Here is a 19,326-nt window from a genome sequence, read left to right as displayed (position 1 = left end):
CCCCCTTTTTTTTTGGCCACTGATCTTTTTCCTTCGCTGTATTGCTCTCCGTAAGGCCACGTTTAGGGGCATGTAAAGTCCCAACCCTCCAGTCTCTGAAGTCCGGAAAATAAGCAACACCTCGAACTCTTTTAAACCAGTTTTAGTTCGGAGTTGCTTTCCATGATTAACAAGGTATGTGGGATGAGGACAGACCAGAATGCAGAGCTTATTAAAGACTGGTAAGGATATTCGCCCTGAGTTTTGGGGGTGGAGCTCCTATACCCAGCAGGCGTGTCTCTCGTTTCTTTTTTCTTTTTTTTTCTTTTCTGCTTTTCAAGTACACGTTAATAATGACTTGTGTTTTCACTTAGCAGAACTGAGAAGAAAAAACTTAGAAGAGTTGTAGATTCATACCCCCATGTGCCAGTTATGCAAGTTAAAGATTTTTAGAACTTTGTTTTCAGAGAACTTTGTGTAGGGTAGTTGATTTAGAAGCCCTTGTTTTACAGTGTGGTTGTAGCATACATTTTGGATTATGTTAATAAACTCCAGACTCATGGAACCTGTTGGTATATCATAGAGTTGAGCAACACTGTACATCCTGGTTGTGCACTGATTAGTACTAAGCTTTACAAAAAGAAAAGTGGTGACTACAATAAGAATAAATAATTAAATTAGAAACCTAAAGTGACCTGGTATTGGAGAGAGTACATCCAAGCCTTAAAGTCATAGGGTTGGCAGTCTGGAAATAAGCTGGTTTTCTCCTTAATTTAATCTCTAAGTGTTTGAGATTTATTGACACTTAAAAATATGTATTTCTGATTTCAATGGTAGCTGGAAGATATTTTAGAAGTGCTTGGTTTGTAGTTTGTTCATTGGACTAGGATAAGAAATAGGAGATTTTTGGTGTTGAATTACGTAATTTATTTCTTAGTTGTTTGTACTTCTGTATATATACACATTTAGTCCAACCAAGTGAATACATAGCTTACAGAGTTTTTGCTTCTAGTTATATAAATGTGAGCACAGGGTGTCTACTGAAATCTTATATCAGCTGAAATGGTTAATACATTTTTGTTTACTTAAGCACACGTGGGACAAGAGTAACAGGGCCAAAGTACAGTATTTAAACAGGCCAAGTGAAGTAAACTTTTTTTAAATCAAGGATTTACACAGCATTTTATACCTAGTTCAAGCTTTTTCCCCATTAGTATTAAAATGTGTGTTAAGTGATTAGAAATCCTGTACAGGTTTAAATTTTTAATATAGACCTTACCCAGCTGAAAGATCAGCTTTTGTACCCTCTGTCTGAACTACCACTGAAGAAAACGAAGTATTAGTACAAAGAATTGTATTAGTCCTCACACATTATGCCTTGGCAGTATCTGAAAATAGCTAGGAGAGACAGTCATAGAAACAGTTTGGCAGCCTCCAGTGGCAAATGTTTGTTCTGTGATAGAAATTAAAAATTAAAGCCAGGCGCGGTGGCTCACGCCTGTAATCCCAGCGCTTTGGGAGGCCGAGGCAGGTGGATCACCAGAGGTCAGGAGTTCGAAACCAGCTTGGCCAACCTGGCAAAACCTCGTCTCTACTAAAAATAAAAGAAAATCAGCCAGTGTGGTGGCAGGTGCCCGTAATCCCAGCTACTCGGGAGGTGGAGACAGGGAGAATTGCTGGAACCCAGGAGGTAGGGGTTGCAATGAGCAGACATTGCCCTATTGCACTCCAGCCTGGATGACAGAGAGAGACTCTGTATAAAAAAATAAATAAAAATTAAGAGTCATAGGTGGTAGATTGCTTTTTTATGGTAAGTGCACTGAGGGAGGCTCTTGAGATTACAATGGAAAAGTCAGTTTTAGATTAGTTTCTGCCAGTTCCTAGGTTCTGATGAACAGCCTAAGAGTGATATACAGTTAGTATTCTACAGTTAATCAACAGCCTAACAGATATTTGAATATTTTATTATTGAAAGGAACCTTAAAGCCAGATCATTTTATGGGCTCAGAATATGTTGATATTGCATATTAATAGAAAATGTAATAAGTAGTACTTTTCAAAAAATCTTAAAGCCAAATTTCTGGCTGTAAAACAGATACAAGTTCAGTTTTGCTTTTAATTTTTATTTTCATCTTCATAAATTAAGCAGTTTTGTAGCAGAATAATTCAGAAGCAGTAATTGTTAGTTTCTATGCCTAACCAATATCTACTCTAATTTCACAGTAATGGTTTTAGGATTAAATTTTGTAAGATTTTTCCATAATGCTGAACATACGTTTATTTTTAGACATACGTTTTTAAAGTTCAGACTCTTAATTAAATATTGACAATATAATTTGGTGGAGTATACACATTTTGGCAAACAGTTGGCATTAACTGTATTTGCCAATATTAAATTTAGTAACAGATTAGGCGCTTGGCCAGCATGTGAGGAGAGTTTGGTCATGTAAAACTGAATATTCAAGGAGAAAGAAAACCAGATTTGTGAAGCACCTACTATATCAGATCCATTAATTTTTTTATCTCCATAATTCCTCAGTGAAGTTGGTAAGTATTTCTGCTCTACAGATGGGGAGTCTGAGGTTTAGGTATTTTAGGTAAATTGGCTTGGATCACATGTATGTCTGATAAATCCAGATGGATATTACCACAAAGCTTACCTATACTATTTCCAGTAAACTGCATCATCTGATAAACTTGTAAAGAATCTTTTATTTTTCTAACTCACCAAGCATAACTTGTAGAGAATCTTACTGTTGTTTTTCTTCATACCTTTCCCTGGTTCCCATAAATCCAAGGATATAAAGCCTCAAAAAAACATGCTTTCGGCCAGGCACGGTGGCTTACATGTGTAATCCCAGCACTTCGGGAAGCCGAGGCAAGCGGATCACATGAGGTCAGGAGTTTGAGACCAGACTGGAAAACATGATGAAACCCTATCTCTACTTTAAAAAAAAAAAAAATTTAAATAAATAAATAAAGGCCAGGCACGGTGGCTAATACCTTAATCCCAGAACTTTGAGAGGCCAAGGCGGGCAGATCACCTGAGGTCAGAAGTTCGAGACCAGCCTGGCCAACATGGTGAAACCCTGTTTCTAGTTAGCCGGGCATGATGGTGGGTGCCTGTAATCCCAGCTACTCGGGAGGCAGAGGCAAGAGAATTGGTCGAACCCAGGAGGCAGAGGTTGCAGTGAACTGAGATCGTGCCATTGCACTCCAGCCTGGATGACAGAATGAGACTGTCTCTCAAAAAAAAAAAAAAAAAAAAAAGTGCTTTTATGGCTTTATGTTATACTGCCCAAAATGGTGGCCCCAAGTGGTTAATTAAATGTAAATTAATTAAAATTAGATATAATTAAAAATTGAGTTCTTTAGTAACACCAGCCACATACAAAGTGCTCAGCCCCCCATGGCTACCGTTTTGGACAGTGCACTTAGTTTTTTTTTCAGATTGTGAGACTGGCATGCCACCTATTGCACTAACAAGGCACCTTTTAGAGTATTTCTGTCTTCCCAGAGAGTTGTTGAAAACACTTATTCTAAAGGTCGGAGGAGGAGGAAACTTCATTTATTGAGCTTAGTATCTCTGATTTTCAAACAGCTCTATGAGATTGCCCAAAGCCACATATCTAGTAGGTGGCAACGTAAGAATTAAATCCAGGTTTTCATAGCTTCAGTCTTTCCCATTGTATCACAACATAGTCTATTCAGTTTCATATGTTTACAGAATCATAAGTTTTGAAGACTCAAACAGCTAGTATAATTTTTAACACTTTGATTTAATATTACTGCTGTGGAACTTTACCAAAACAGTGCTTTTATTTTTTTGGAATGGCAAAAAATTATACACTTGACCTTTTTGATAGTTTATCTCACGTTGTTGAAACTTATAATACTGCTGCTCCCTTATTCCAGGTAGAATATTCTTTGACATATACCAAAGCTATATTTTTTCCAACTTACCTTTTTTTTTCTTTTTTTTTCTTTTTTTTTTTTTTTTTTTTTTTTTTTTTTTGTTTTTTTTTTTTGTTTGTTTTTTTTCCAACTTACCTTTTAAGTTCCACTGAAAGAAAAAAGTCACGTAAGAAGAACCCCATGAGATGCCTAATATTTAGGAGGTTGGGGAAAAGAACACATGTACTTTGAAGTGTTTTTCCTCCATTNTACTTTGAAGTGTTTTCCTCCATTTTAAACTTTATCTTCAATATGTTCACTTTTATTTAATACTTTAGTTTGCAGAATTGGAAACTCTATGTTTGTAGAGTTGCATCATAAAAACCGGACCCAATCTTACCTATTTCTTCATAAATGTCCTAAAGTTGACACTACCCACCTCTCATCCCAGCTTCTTGCTTTGAAGCCAACTGGCTTTGTTGTTTGGGCTAATGCCCATATGCTTCTATTACCTACCAGTAAGATAAAAGGATTAGCTAGGTTTTCTGATGGTTTTTTTATATTCTGCTCAAATTTCTACTAGTTATTTCTATTTTAACTACTTAGTTGGCTCTGAATTCAACATCATCCCATTGCTTTTAATCTTTGAGGGCATTGTATTTGTGTTAAATACTGAAGCATATTATAAAAGGATAGCTTGAAACTGGAAGCTATTATTCAGGGTGGAAGAAAGGAGTAGATTTAATAACATCTGGAATTAGCCATTCAGATTCTTTTAATTATTTTTTCAACACTCTGACATAGACCACTCCTTTCCCTGTGCACGCATGACAGACCTGACTGTATAACTCCTGTATTCTTTTGGAGCCTATATCCAGTCTCAGGATCTTTAATAATAGGATTTCAGCTCCATTTTTAAATACTGAGAAAGACTTCCCTGGATTTCATTACAGTAAAACCTTAAGATATGAGAAATAGAGTTAACTGAGTCTTCAAAACAGATGTTTTCCTATCCTCATGGAGTTAATAGTCTATTAAGGAAGACAGGCAGTAAACAAGGATTTCAGTATGTAATTATAATCTGTAATTAAACATGCTGTAAAAGAAATTAATAGAATGGGAATAGAGGATAACAAAGGACTTTATTTAGATTAAGTGGCTAAGCAAGATTACCTTTTTTATGTTAAATTGTCAAGAAAAAGGACTTGACATTTAAGCAAAAACCTAACAGAGCCAGCCATACAAAGACTGGGTATGAGAATGTTCTGAAGTGAGATTATTACTATGCCTACTATACTGAGCAAAGCCATCTAGCAGTAGATCTAGAACTGATCATATTAGAAACACCTTTAATACTGTTGATTTTCAGATTTGGCTTCAGCCTTTATCTGATTAGTATTAACACAGTATTTCATTTTCCATCCCTTTACTTTTAGTCAATCTGTGTTGTTTTATTTTTCACACATTAATGACATATAGCTAGATTTTTTTCATTAAATCTAATATTAGCACTGTGTCCTTTAATAGCTTAATTAGTGTATATGTTTTGTGATTACTGGTATATTTAGGTTTATTTCTATCATCTTATTTTGTGATTTCCCTTCACCTTACTTTTCTTTGCCTCTTTTCCCACTATCTTTCCTTCTCAGACTGATTTATTTCTTCCATTTTCTCCCCTCTACTGATGTAGATGTATTCTATTTCTATCCTTTTGGTGATTTCCTTAAGTTTTTGCTGTAGATGACTATCCTATGCTTCTGAATAATACAAGAATTTTAGCCAAACATCATTGTAGTGTGAATTAGAAAAAGCTGCCTCTTTAAGATACTTTACTGACATTTGACAGATTATTTCTTAATAAATAAGCAAAACTGCCATGACTACAAATATAGATAGTATCCCCTGCATTATACATAGTCTTATGTTGAGGCCCTGGTTAGAAAGCTTTAACTCTGATTCCTCCCCCATCCCGTTTTCCACAGTATCACTATTAGACTTTAGTTTCACTATATTTTTTCAAAGTCCGCCCCAAAATTGATAAAATTATCTTTTTAAAATAGTTCTTGTTTAAATTTACCAGCATGGTTATCATTTTTTAATTTACTGTTGTTTGTTACATCTCATTTCTTTGTTTGGAGTTCACTTTTTATTTTAGTGAGGTATGTCCTATAGTTTTTCACTGGCAGGAAAAATTTTTTTGTTTGTCCTCACTCAGGAATAATAGTTTGGGTTTAGAATATAAAATTGGAGAGTGGGCCAGGCCCAGTGGCTCATGCGTATAATCCTACCATTTTTGGGAGACCAAGGTGGGAAGACTGCTTGAGCCCAGCAGTTCAAGACTAGCCTGGGCAATATGGCGAGACCCTGTCTATTACAAAAATATAAAAAATTGGCCAGGCATAGTGGTGTGCACCTGTGGTCCCAGCTACTCAAGAGTCTGAGGTACTAAGATCACTTGAGCCCAGAAGATCAGTGAGCCTTCATCACACCACTGCACTCAAGCTGGGTGACACAGCGAGACCCTGTCTCAAAAAAAAGTGTACATTGACCTTATTTTACCTCAGCTCTTCCGTAGCGTTACGCCACTGTCTTCTACTTGTTGGTGGGGAGTCGGCTTGTAGTCTGTCTTTACATTTATTAATCTGTTTCTTCCCTTTGGTTGTAGTTGAGATCTTTCTGTCTTTGGGGTTTTCTTCTTTTACTAGGATTTGTCCAGGTGTGGTTTTTTATTTACCACGTACCAAACTCTACTCAAGTCTGTGGATATATTGTCCTTTTTTTTTTTTTTCCAGAAAATTTGCTGTTACTTACTGCCTCCTCCATTATCTCTGTTCCTTCCTCTGGAACTGTTAGTAGATACACATTAGGTTTTCATCTATTCTTTTTTTTTTTTTTTGAGACGGAGTCTCGCTCTGTCGCCCAGGCTGGAGTGCTGGGGTGCAGTGGCCGGATCTCAGCTCACTGCAAGCTCCGCCTCCCGGGTTTACGCCATTCTCCTGCCTCAGCTTCCCGAGTAGCTGGGACTACAGGCGCCCGCCACCTCGCCTGGCTAGATTTTTTTTTTGTATTTTTTAGTAGAGACGGGGTTTCACCAGGTTAGCCAGGATGATCTCGATCTCCTGACCTCGTGATCCGCCCGTCTCGGCCTCCCAAAGTGCTGGAATTACAGGCTTGAGCCAGCGCGCCCGGCCGTTTTCATCTATTCTTAATGTCTCTTAATCTTTCCTTATGTACCGTTTCTTAATAATTTTAAGCAAATTTACTTTAGTTCGTTAATCTGCTTCTATTTATTCTTGGGATGCCAGTTCTCCTATCTGTTATATGTGCTCACTCCTCTATGATGGTTTGTTTCTTCATGTAGTTTATATTTTTTATTGTGAACTTATCTTCAGTAGTTACTTTTTTTAATTTTGGAGTATTTCCTGTAAAATTCCATGAGCCCTAAGTTGTGAAAGTGGTCCTGTAAAGTGGTTTGGGTGTGTTGTGAAATAGGGCCTCACGTAAGTTAAAACAATGATTTTTTTAATTAAGTAATACATGCTCAAAATAGAAAATTCAAAAGGATATACAGTGAAAAATAAGTCTGTTTCCCACAACTACTCCCAGCCACCAGGTTCCCTTCCAAAGAGGCAAAGGACCAGTATACATATTGTTCTAGAGCTATTTTGGTTGCAAGTACGAGCATGTGGATGTCTTCCTTTCCCCTTACTCTAATTATAGTATACTATACATACACTTCACAATATTTTAATATCACAAGAGCCTTTCACATTAGTGTAGAGAACCATCTTATTCTTTTAAATACATGCATAACGTTCTTAACGTTCTGTTATATGAATAAGTCATAATTTAACAGTCCACTGTTAACATTTGTTTTCAATCTCCTGTTGCATGATGCAATAAATATGTACATGTCATTTTACACATGTGTGTAAAATTATGATTATAAAGTAAATTCCTGGAAATAAAATTACTGAGGCTTGGGATATGGACATTTTTAATTTGGATTCTTGTTTCCGAACTGCCCTTCAGAGAGGTTGGACCAATTTACCCTTGATGAAAATGCCTGTTTCTAACTTCTTGCCAAAAACGTGATATTAAGCTTCTTGGTCTTTGTCAATCTGGGTTAAAATGGTATCTCAATATTTGTTTAAATTTACACTTCTCATTTACTTAGTGAGGTTGGACTTCTTTTTAAAAAGTTGAGTCATTTATGATTCCTTTTCTACAAATTGCTTATTCATATATTCTTTGCCACAGTTTTCTTTTTTTTTTTTTTTTTTTCCCCAATTTTTTTTTTTTTTTTTTTTTTTTTTGACACAGAGTTTCACTATTGTTGCCCAGGCTGGAGTGCAATGACGTGATCTCGGCTCACTGCAACCTCTGCCTCCTGGGTTCGAGCGATTCTGCTGCCTCAGCCTCCCGAGTAGCTGAGATTACAAGCATGCGCCACCACGCCCAGCTAATTTTGTATTTTTATTAGAGATGGGGTTTCTCCATGTTGGTCAGGCTGGTCTCGAACTCCTGACCTCAGGTGATCTGCCCACCTCAGCCTCCCAAAGTGCTGAGTTTACAGGCATGAGCCATCGCGCCCGGCCTTGCCACAGTTTTTCAATCATCATATAGATCTTACAAATTTTAGGTGTTCTTTGTAAAGTAAATCAGCCTTTGTTGCAAATATTTTTTCTAGTTTAGTTGTCTTTTTACTTATTTATGGTGTTTTTTTTGAACCACACAAATGTTTGGTTTTACATATTCAAATTTATCTTTTATGGCTGCTAAGTTATGTAGTATATTTAAAGACTTTATGCACTTAAAATTGTTTTAAAATGTGTAGTTTTTTTAGTACCTCTGTTTTCAGTTTTTTAGTTCCATTTGAAATTGATTTTGCTTTAAGATGTGAAATTAGAGTCCAAATTTGGTGGGATGGTGTTTGTTTGTTTGTTTGTTTGTTTGTTTTTGAGAAGGAGTCTTGCTCTGCCGCCCAGGCTAGAGTGCAGTGGCGCCATCTCGGCTCACTGCAACCTCCATCTCCCGGGTTCAAGCGATTCTCCTGCCTCAGCCTCTCGAGTAACCAGTATTACAGGTGCCCACCACTGCGCCCAGCTCATTTTTGTAATTTTAGTATAAGAGATGGGGTTTCACCATCTTGGCCAGGTTGGTCTCAAGCTCCTGACCTCGTGATCCACCCACCTTGGCCTCCCAAGGGGTTGTGTTTTTTAACAGAAGGTTATCTAGTTGTCCCAACATGTTTCCCCAAAAGGGGAGTAATCCCTTTTTCCCAATGCTTGAAGTCATCTTGAGTGTTCATTAATTCCTGTAGATATCTGCCTTCATACTATTTTTTCACCTTGGAATTTTCATTCTACATGGGTTGGATAAACTCAGGCCCCACTCCCATAAATGGCATGGGCCTGGGGTTTTAATTTTTCCATCTTTACCCCAACCTACCCAGGGACCCTGGAGTTAAGGCCATATGCTCAGTTCACAATGTTGCTGAGAGCTTTTGACAGTAGCTCAAATTTCAGAAGCAAGATTGCATTTTCAGTCCCTTATAGAATCATACTATTCAAGAGATTATTTAGTTTGGCCTCAACTTTAGGCATGTAAGATAATTTTCCTAATTTATATTTGAGGGATCTAAGGACTACGGAAATTGAGACTTGCTCATTGTTACTTGTTGAGTGGATCCTCTAGAACCCAAGTATCTGTCTTGAGAGGTTTTATTTCAGTTTTACCATACTGCATTCTCTCTAAAAGTCTTGGGACTTACTGGACCTAAGCATAAAAAAAATTTATTAGTTCAGTTAATCACTTTTACATATTGCCTCATTTGTTGATAGGCTCATTATAATCTTATTTGGAATAAATTACACAATACTAAGTGTTATTAGTTACTCAATTTATAATCACAAAAGACTGTTGTCAAAACAGGCCTGAAAACTGCACTGTTGATAAACTTTAATTAAAGTTCATCTCTGAGAGCTGTGGTTTTTAAACTGAGAATAACTAAAATATCCCCTTAGAAACACTAAGGTAGCTATATAATCATCCTAATAATCACAGAATTATCTGTTACTACATATTTTATTTACTTTCTCCTGGAATTTTCTATTTATTAAAGTAATATTTAAAACATTTTACAATGAACATATGTTGTTGCTATTTCAAGAATATGTCACCTCATTCTAACTGATTATATTAAAGTAAGCAGTTTTAGGATACAGTACCTAATAGGTTTATTGAACTTTAAAATACATTGACCACAAGTTGGATCGACTCTAAAAACTAAATGAAATCTGAATTCTGACTAGTATACTATCATGTTGGTTTTTGTTTTTTGTGTGTTTTTTTTTTTTTGAGACGGAGTCTCGCTCTGTCTCCCAGGCAGGAGTGCAGTGGCGAGATCTCAGGTCACTGCAAGCTCCACCTCCCAGGTTCATGCCATTCTCCTGCCTCAGCCTCCCGAGTAGCTGGGACTACAAGGCGCCCGCCACCATGCCCAGCTATTTTTTTGTATTTTTTAATAGAGGCAGGGTTTCACCAAGCATTAGCCAGGATGGTCACGATCTCCTGACCTCGTGATCCGCCTGCCTCATGGTGGTATATTTAACAATAGCTTTGAAATAAAATTTATCTTTAAAATAAAGTCCTGGCCGGGCGCGGTGGCTCAAGCCTGTAATCCCAGCACTTTGGGAGGCCGAGACGGGCGGATCACGAGATCAGGAGATAGAGACCATCCTGGCTAACACGGTGAAACCCCGTCTCTACTAAAAAAATACAAAAAACTAGTCGGGCGCGGTGGCGGGCGCCTGTAGTCCCAGCTACTCCGGAGGCTGAGGCAGGAGAATGGCGGGAACCCGGGAGGCGGAGCTTGCAGTGAGCTGAGATCCGGCCACTGCACTCCAGCCTGGGCGACAGAGCGAGACTCCGTCTCAAAAATAAATAAATAAAATAAAATAAAATAAAGTCCTTGAATATTTGTTATGTAGGTACATTTCAGAGTATCTGCTTTGACTGAATAATGCTGTTCATTTCTTGTAGCAAGAATTTGCTTAAAATTGGGAGGCTATTTTTGGATCAGCATTATATTTTAATATTTGATAAAGCAACAGAATTTAATTCTTCTAGTTATTACTGAACTGTTAGTGTCTAAATGGGCCTTAATAATAAAAAAAACCAGATCAGTTTATGTAAACTAGCCTTTTTAGAAATAAATTAGGCTGGGCACAGGGAGGTTGAGGCAGGCAGATCACCTGAGGTCAGGAGCTCAAGACCAGCCTAGTCACCATACATGGTGAAACCCCCTCTCTACCAACAATATTAAAATTAGCCGGGCGTGGTGCCACACCCAGTAATCCCAGCTACTTGGGAGGCTGAGTGAGGCAGGAGAATCACTTGAACCTAGGAGGCAGAGGTTACAGTGAGCTGAGATCACACCACTGCACTCCAGCCTGGGTGACAGAGTGTGACTGTCTCAAAAAAAATACTAATATTTGCTTTATTTGAGTAGCTCCCTATTGTTTTAGTATTATGAATAGCCAAGTATACTTACCAAAATATTAGAATTGGTAAATATTTAAGTTTGTTAGGTAAGGGGGTAATGGAATGGGAAGGTATTGCTGACTTTTCAGATAAGCTCCTGATTGTATTATGAATGCAGGGAAATATCCTTTTATTAGACCTCAAATCCTCCTTCCTCAGATTAACCTATCCAGTTCCAACTTTAGTTCCTAATGTTATATTCTTTAATGACCTTACAGAAGACTGGGCATGGTGGCTTAGGCCTGTAATTCTAACACTTAGGGAGGCAATGGCAGGAGGATTGCTTGAGGCCAGGAGTTCAAGATCAGCTGGGCAACATAGTGAGACCTTGTCTCTACAAAAAATAAAAGAAATTAGGCAGGCCTGGTGGGCCATGCCTCTAGTCCCAGCTATTTGGGAGGTTAGGGCAGGAGGATCACTTGAGCCCAGGAAGTAGAGGATACAGTGAAATATGATTGAGCCATGGTCAAGCCATTGTACTCCAGCCTGGGTGACAGAGTAAGACCCTGTCTCAAAAAACAACAACAAAAAATTTTTGTTAATGGTCTTACAGGAAAGAGCATAGAAAACTATTACTAAAAAGACCTTTGCAGAAGTTGAATGCTTCCTGAGGGAAATTCTAAACATATGGAGAAGACAGCTTAATATAATTTAGGCAGTGGGGGAATATGTTAATCACTGAATTATTCTTTTCTGTTCAAGAGTCAACAGAACATCATTTGTCTAGAATTTGGCTTGGATTATTAACTGTTGACTCAAGTTCACTCTTACCAAGTCAATCATTTCCCACCCCCCGTACCCCAGAAAGAGCATATTTTATGAAATTTTTTTTTATTCATTCAGTGTTGAAGCTTTCTTAGGGAAGTTGGTAGAGAAATTTATTAGAGAATGCACTGGTATAAATATACTCAAAGATGGAAGACTTTCTGATCGCTGTTTTTATAATGATTTTATCTTCTTTGTATCATTTAAATGTGTTTTATGGCTTATACTCTGAAGTACCTGAAGTATATTAATGTTTGCAGGCCGTGGAGATAAATACTATAATAGAATGCTAAGAAGAGCTATTAAGTAGGGCTTTTTTGTTACTTCTCTTCCATTTTGATTTAATAAATATTCGAAAATCTTCATTCTCTTGAAATTTTGTAAATAGTAAAATGCTCCAGTTTTCATGGTGGTTACTCCATCTTTGGACTTGTGAGTCTTCTATGTGTTTTCTTGAGGTACACTGCTTGGAGGATTTAGGAAAGTGGAAGTAGTACTCCCAGTTCTGTCCGTAATTTTAGGCAAATCACACTGAATGCCTCTGCTCCGGTTTTTTATCTGCCAAGTGGGGAAGGCAAAGTCTGTCCCTTCCACTTTGGGAAACTCTAAGAGAGGAAAGTGAGGTTGCTGGAAAATTCTTTCAAAAATTGAAACTATCATTTTCTATTTGTAGATTGTTATGGCCTTTATTAGTTTTATTTTTCCTTTTGTGTGTTTCACTTTTTGCTTTTCAAGTTTGTAAGCATTGGTCTAGTCAGCATTAAGGGTAAACATAATGTTTATTTTTTTTTGTCATTATTTCTCAGGAAATTTTATTTTTAAACACACCAGTTCTCTGTCTCTGTCTCTCTCCTTGCCCTCCTGAAAACACCTATTGCCACAAAGCGTGTAGAATTTTGCACACACATGTGCGTGCACACACACAGACATAACTGGTTAATACCCTTTTTTTTTTTTTTTTTTTTTTTGAGAAAGAGTCTTGCTCTGTCGGCCCGGCCGTAGTGCAGTGGCGTGATCTCAACTCACTGCAACCTCCATCTCCTGGATTCAAGCAATTCTTCTGCCTCAGACTCCCAAGTAGCTGGGATTACAGGCGTACGCCACCACAGCTGGCTAATTTTTGTAGTTTTAGTAGAGGCAAGGTTTTACCATGTTGGCCAGGCTGGTCTCAAACTGCTGACCTCAGGTGATCCACCCGCCTCTACCTCCCACAGTGTTAGCGTGAGCCACTACACCCGGCCTGGTTAATACCCTTTTGAACGTCAGTTGAGATGATAGAAAAAGTTTGAAGGTTACGAATATTGGCCAGTGGTAAATTGTATTCCATATTCTTATATAGAAGACACATTTGAAAGTATAAAATGGTAGCCTATGTTAATAGATTAAATTAATTACAGGTACACATCCATTCAGTGGGATAATGTATAACCATTCAGTGATTAAATAATTGTTGATAGTCATGTGATACCAAGTAGCAGTATGGAAAATGCAATAAGAATAAGAAAAGCAGAATAAAAATGTACTTTACTGGAACTGTTAGCTTTACTTTCATGTTACTGTATCAATACCTATTAATGTTACTCTTAAAATTATTGCTAATGCTACTTCTAGTTCCATGCAGTAAACTTTTCAGGGAATGAATTTCACATTTGGTTAACTTTATAGTACAGTGCTGTTTGCAACTCAAGTTAATACTCATAAATGCTTAGATACCTATTTAAGTGAAACCTCGATTTCTACTCTCAGAAGGTACAGAGACTTTTTGACACATAACTTTCAATTTCCTAAATGCTTTTACATATGAATATAATCATTTTGCTCATTTAAAAATCAAGGAAGTTCTAGTTTTTTTCTGTTTGTCTGCTTATCAAAACATACTTTGTTCTTTTATTTATAAGCCCTCTTTTTCACCACTCTGTTGTTGTTAATAATAGTGTCTTTGCCTACCATAAGTGAATCTGTTTGAAGGGTCAGAATCTTGAGTTTGTTTTTATTTGGAACTACAGCTAAGTCATTTGGAAGAAAATTATTACATTCCTACTTTATGCCAGGCACAGTGCTAGGCATTGAGGATACAGAGATGAACGAATTGCTATTCTCAAGGACAGACCTTGGGAATGGTTTTTGTCAACACATCAGTCATGCCATTTCTCCTCAGAGAGAACGGTACCTAATTCCTTGGGTAAAATGCTAATTATTGCTTAATGTGTCAGTCCAGAAGAATTATTCCTTATAGCTACTTCCTCTATTTCTCAAAAGTCATGACAAGTAAGAGCTATTATTTTCCCTAATGACTTTCCTTAGTTTATATAGATCGTTGTATATATATTATGGTAGTCAGGTGATTTATTTTGAATATGAATCCTTTTTTATTAAACCACTCAGCAAAGATTTATTAAATGCGTGTTGAGCACTGAACTAGTCCCTGGGACCACAAAGATGATACAGTCTGTTTTCTCATAGAATTGCAAACTTCATAAGGATAGCAAAGAGAAAATTGTTACAGATTCACAGTTCAGCTGAGTCTTTACATAATACATGATGTTCTGTTGATTATTTTTATTTTTTTTTGGATGCCACTATTAATTAACAGCAACCAGTAAACATTATTTCCTCTCAAGCAAACTGGCTTCTAAACCTAACCACTTAAGTTTCTTCTTCTCCCTCATTACCTCACAGTCCTCATTTTGAATATAAGTTTGGGGGTATCTGAAGTAATTGAAATGGAAGGTTTTAAGATCTAAGTGAAAAGCTTTACTTTGGTCAAAAGGCAAAAATTTCCAAGAAATTTCTTCTCTTACTCCATCTAGTATCTGTGCGTGTTTTGAAATTAAGGATATATACAAATGTGAATTATGAGGGATTTTTTTGTTTGTTTGTTGTTTTTTTCGTTTTGTTTTGTTTTTTACTTTTCCTTTGAGACATTCTAAAATATTGTTAGGTGATCTAAATAATTTCTTTTCTTTTTTCCAGCGGGTCCATATGGAATATTTGCTGGTAGGGATGCCTCCAGAGGACTGGCCACATTTTGCCTAGATAAAGATGCACTTAGAGATGAATATGATGATCTCTCAGATTTGAATGCAGTACAAATGGAGAGTGTTCGAGAATGGGAAATGCAGTTTAAAGGTATTTTTATTTTGTTGGATTCTTTGGAAAATTAAATATTTGTTCAAAGAAAATATATGCTATTTCACATGCTTTAAGAGCCTAAAGATGTCATCTGTTTTCATTGCCATCATTATTTGATAATATTTTTAAAGATAGCTAAAGCTGAGTGGAGTGGCACACGCCTGTGGTCCCAGCTGTTGATGGGAATCCCTTGAGCTCAGGAGTATAAGTACTAACCTGGGCAACGTAGTGAGACTTGTCCAAAAAAAGAAATTGCAAAAAATAGCTAAATAAAAATATGGTTGTTACATGTGATACTTATTTTGAAAATCCATATTTAAAAAATGACTTGTTACAAACTCTAAGCCTCATAAAAATTGTGATACTTGTAGTCCTTTAAAGCTTGTTCATTAAGGTTTAGTTTTTTAAAAATACAGGCTTATATTTAAAACTGAATTGATTACTGATTTCAATATTATAATTTATTCTAAAATGATTTTACAGGTCTTAACACTCGAAATGTAGGTAAAAAATATCGTTCCCCTTTATTATGCCCTCATAACATCAGTTTTTACCACTTGTGTGACGCTGTCCCAGCTGTTTATCTGACCCCTGGGTCCCTTGGAACAACTGTTCTGGTTTGGCTGGGTACTGAGATGGGTCCTGGACTTAACTCGTTTTTACAAAAGATCTCCAAATGATTCTGATGCAGTATCCAACTAAGAATCACTGGTACAGACCACCCTCTTGAAAGAATTCCCAAGCCTTGTAAGTTCCCTGATCCTGTTTTCTTTTGTTGAAGCTTTACATGTGTATAAAGACCAGCCATGGTGAAGCAATTTTAGAATATTTAGATAATATTCTAATATCATATTTTATATGATTCTAAAACAGACAAATGCCTTTTCTCTGTGTAATGGAATAATGAAACAAATTTGATCACCACTGATTTTCTTTTGATGTATCTTTCAGAAAAATATGATTATGTAGGCAGACTCCTAAAACCAGGAGAAGAACCATCAGAATATACAGATGAAGAAGATACTAAGGATCACAATAAACAGGATTGAACTTTGTAAACAACCAAAGTCAGGGGCCTTCAGAGCTGCAATTCTTACTCCCTTTCACAGAATGTCCAGCGTCTGGGTTTGATTCACCTGCTGCGAAAAACATTCAACAAATTGTGTACAAGATAAATGAATATCACTATGAAGATTTGATTACTAGACATTATTTATGCTGCCAAACTCATTTGTTGCAGTTGTTTGTAATGTCTAGTGGGGCTTCATCATGCTGAAAAGAAGGAGACAGGGATTTTTTTTAAAGAGCAAGAAAGTCACAATATTCTTTTCTTTCCTTCCTTATTTCCTTCTTTTCTTTCTTCTTTTTCTTTCTTTTTAAAATGTATTGAAGACAACCAGATATGTATTTGCTACTCAGGTGTACAAATCTCCTCAAGAAATGTCAAGGGACTCCTCTGTCACATACTGTGTTTTTATTTTACCATTGGTGAGGGAGGTGACCTGATCAGGGGAGGTGGGGGTACACATCAATTTGAGTAGTTTAGGCTACTGGAACATTAAAATGTGAATTCCCAAATTTTGTTTTGTCTTTGTCAGGGAAAAGAAAATACCTTTATAAATCTTTGGAAATTAGAAGAAGAAATTTCAGGTGGGTTTAAGTCAGAGCTAGTTCCCCAACAGAAACATCATTTGAAACCAATTTTTATCCCTTCTCTTTCCTTCCCTTTCCCTAAATCAAATCAATATTAATTGTGCCTTATTTCACTTAACATAGACTTGAATTATTTTTAGGGAAAGCCCCTATAATGAATTCAGAAGTCACTACAAGCAGCATTAAGACTGAAGTTGGAATATTCTGTTGAACGTAAAACCTTGATATCATTCTGTGTATATAGAATGTAAAAGGAATATTCAGTGTTAACTGCCATATATGTAATATACACAAACTCTATTAGCATTGTGATGGCCAAATGCATTCCCCTGTGCTTTTCTGTTTTAAAAAAAATTGAGAAATCAACTCTTATCCCCAACAGCTGCCTAATTTTAGGAGTCTGACCCTCCACATCTCACTGGTGTGGGTGCATGGGGCTGTGGAGTGGATATCTGTATGGGTGTGTCTGAATGTGTGTGTGAGCACCTTGGAAGGGACTCTTTCTGCAGATACTGTAAATACAAGTACCATTTTAATAAAGCATGTACAATAAACCAAAATAAGCTTGAGTTGGACTTTATATACAGAACTGTAAGCCAGTGCAATATGATAACAGTTGTAAGATTGTGCATTTGATTCAAGAAAAAATCTTGGAAATGAAAAGCAGGCACTGGGTAACCAAGTTGTACACATTGTACCACATTCAGCATAACTTTAGGAATAAATTCCACTTTGTAGAACATTCTCCAGAAATCTGAGATTATTCAGGTAAGAATTGGTATATTAAATGTACATCTTTTTACTTTATATTTGATGCCAACTGATTATACTAGATGTAATAGCACTCCAGGTGGTCGTTATTGAACACAAAGCATTAAAAGAATATTGCACTGATAGATACTAAATTATTCTTTTAATAGGCTGATAAAGCCCTTACTAAAAGCCCCACATATTTCAATTATTTTATTTCATTATGACTACTTAGGTTCTGGGCTGGGGACAAGTTCACTTAAAACAGTTTTATTTAACAAGTCGCCAGTTAAAAGACTTCTGCTTTGTAGCTATATGCAGAAGCCATCAAACAAGGGGGAACTTTTAACTGCAACAATAAGCTAAAGTATGTAAAATGCTACATTCTATTCAGTCTTGGAGTGCTTTGTAGAAAGTTATCTTCAGCCAAATCTTTGCTGAAGACAGGTGTGGAGTGCTGGTAAATGCTTTGTGTTTTTATGTAAAATATTTCCTAAACAAAAAATGTTAAAAGTACATGTCCTCTGTAGTAAACTGATATCTATATATATGAATCATTCAAGCCTAAAGTCTAGTAATAAACTGTACTTATGAATAGAGAAACCCTAAATATTCATGCAGTAAAAGTTATGTGGTCTGTTAAAAATGAGTAATTTATGTTTTGGACTTGAAATAAACAGTGTTCTGTAGATAATTCCTCAACTTCAGTTGAATTTTTCTCATTCTCAGGTAGTTTTTCAGGTAGTGTTTGAATGAGGGGACCAGACAGTGCTGGTATTGTTCCTGTTCCTGCTCCCAGTCCCTCCCCCCACACACACTCCTGCTTTTCCAAACTTGCCTGATAATTAGAATTGCTTAAGGTACAGATTCTTAGCCTTCAATCCAGACCTACCACCTGCTAAGCCAGAATCTAAAGAGAATGGGCCTCAGAATTTATTTGTAAGGAATGCCTCAGGTAATTGTTATGAACAGGAACTCTTAGGAAACACTAATTTTTCAAGTTAGTATTGACCATCTTTGTCAGGCACTTGAAATGGCCTTACTCAGGTAATTTTGATCTGATTCCCTTCATTTGGTTTTGTGTCATTCACGAGACTTCACAAAATTCTAATGTATGATTTTAGAAAACAGCAAATTTTGATAGTCTTTAGATTTTTATCTTTGGGTAGCATTTCCAAGTTGGCATATCTCCCACATTAAAGCTATACTCTATGTACTAGCCAGTTTCTCTGCATTAGGAAATGAACCCATAACAGTTACAGATCAGGTTTTTAAAACCTTTACCATGGTGCTAAGGCTGCTTGTGTTTCCTAACAGTAATTCTACCTGCCTTTCTGCAGGTAGATCTGTTTCTGCAGGGAGATCTGCAGAATCCAACATTACACATACCTTTACCCACATTCTCGAAGCTAATTTGCTGAATTACCACTGGGAGATACTTTGTTCAGTAGAAAACTTGATATTGAATCGGGCTGTCTTTATCCAAGTATTTTACATAACCTCTACTGATAACTGGGAAGTGCAGCAAGTAAGATGTGCCATTAACATGTTAACAGTGTGTAACTACAGAGCTTTTATGGATCAGAATAAGCGGGTAATACTGTAGCA

At 36.7% G+C, this 19,326-nt stretch overlaps 1 protein-coding gene across 2 annotated transcripts in view; it reads left to right on the top strand.

The window, feature by feature from the left end:
• Positions 1 to 18,416, top strand: part of PGRMC2 (progesterone receptor membrane component 2) — a 22,757-nt gene extending 4,341 nt beyond the window's left edge. For both annotated transcript variants that reach the window (XM_017849122.1, XM_017849120.1), the window contains exons 2-3: positions 15,157 to 15,312; positions 16,267 to 18,416. In XM_017849122.1, the coding sequence (XP_017704611.1) occupies positions 15,157 to 15,312; positions 16,267 to 16,364 (254 nt within the window). In that variant the 3' untranslated portion in view covers positions 16,365 to 18,416. The remainder of the gene's footprint in view (positions 1 to 15,156; positions 15,313 to 16,266) is intronic.
• Positions 18,417 to 19,326: the final 910 nt, after the last annotated feature.

This window comes from Rhinopithecus bieti, unplaced genomic scaffold (genome assembly GCF_001698545.2).
Source record: "Rhinopithecus bieti isolate Rb0 unplaced genomic scaffold, ASM169854v2 scaffold_32092, whole genome shotgun sequence".
In the NCBI taxonomy this organism is placed as follows: domain Eukaryota; kingdom Metazoa; phylum Chordata; class Mammalia; order Primates; family Cercopithecidae; genus Rhinopithecus; species Rhinopithecus bieti.
Note: the sequence above shows the minus strand (reverse complement) of the source record. Positions and strands in the feature narration are given on the sequence as shown.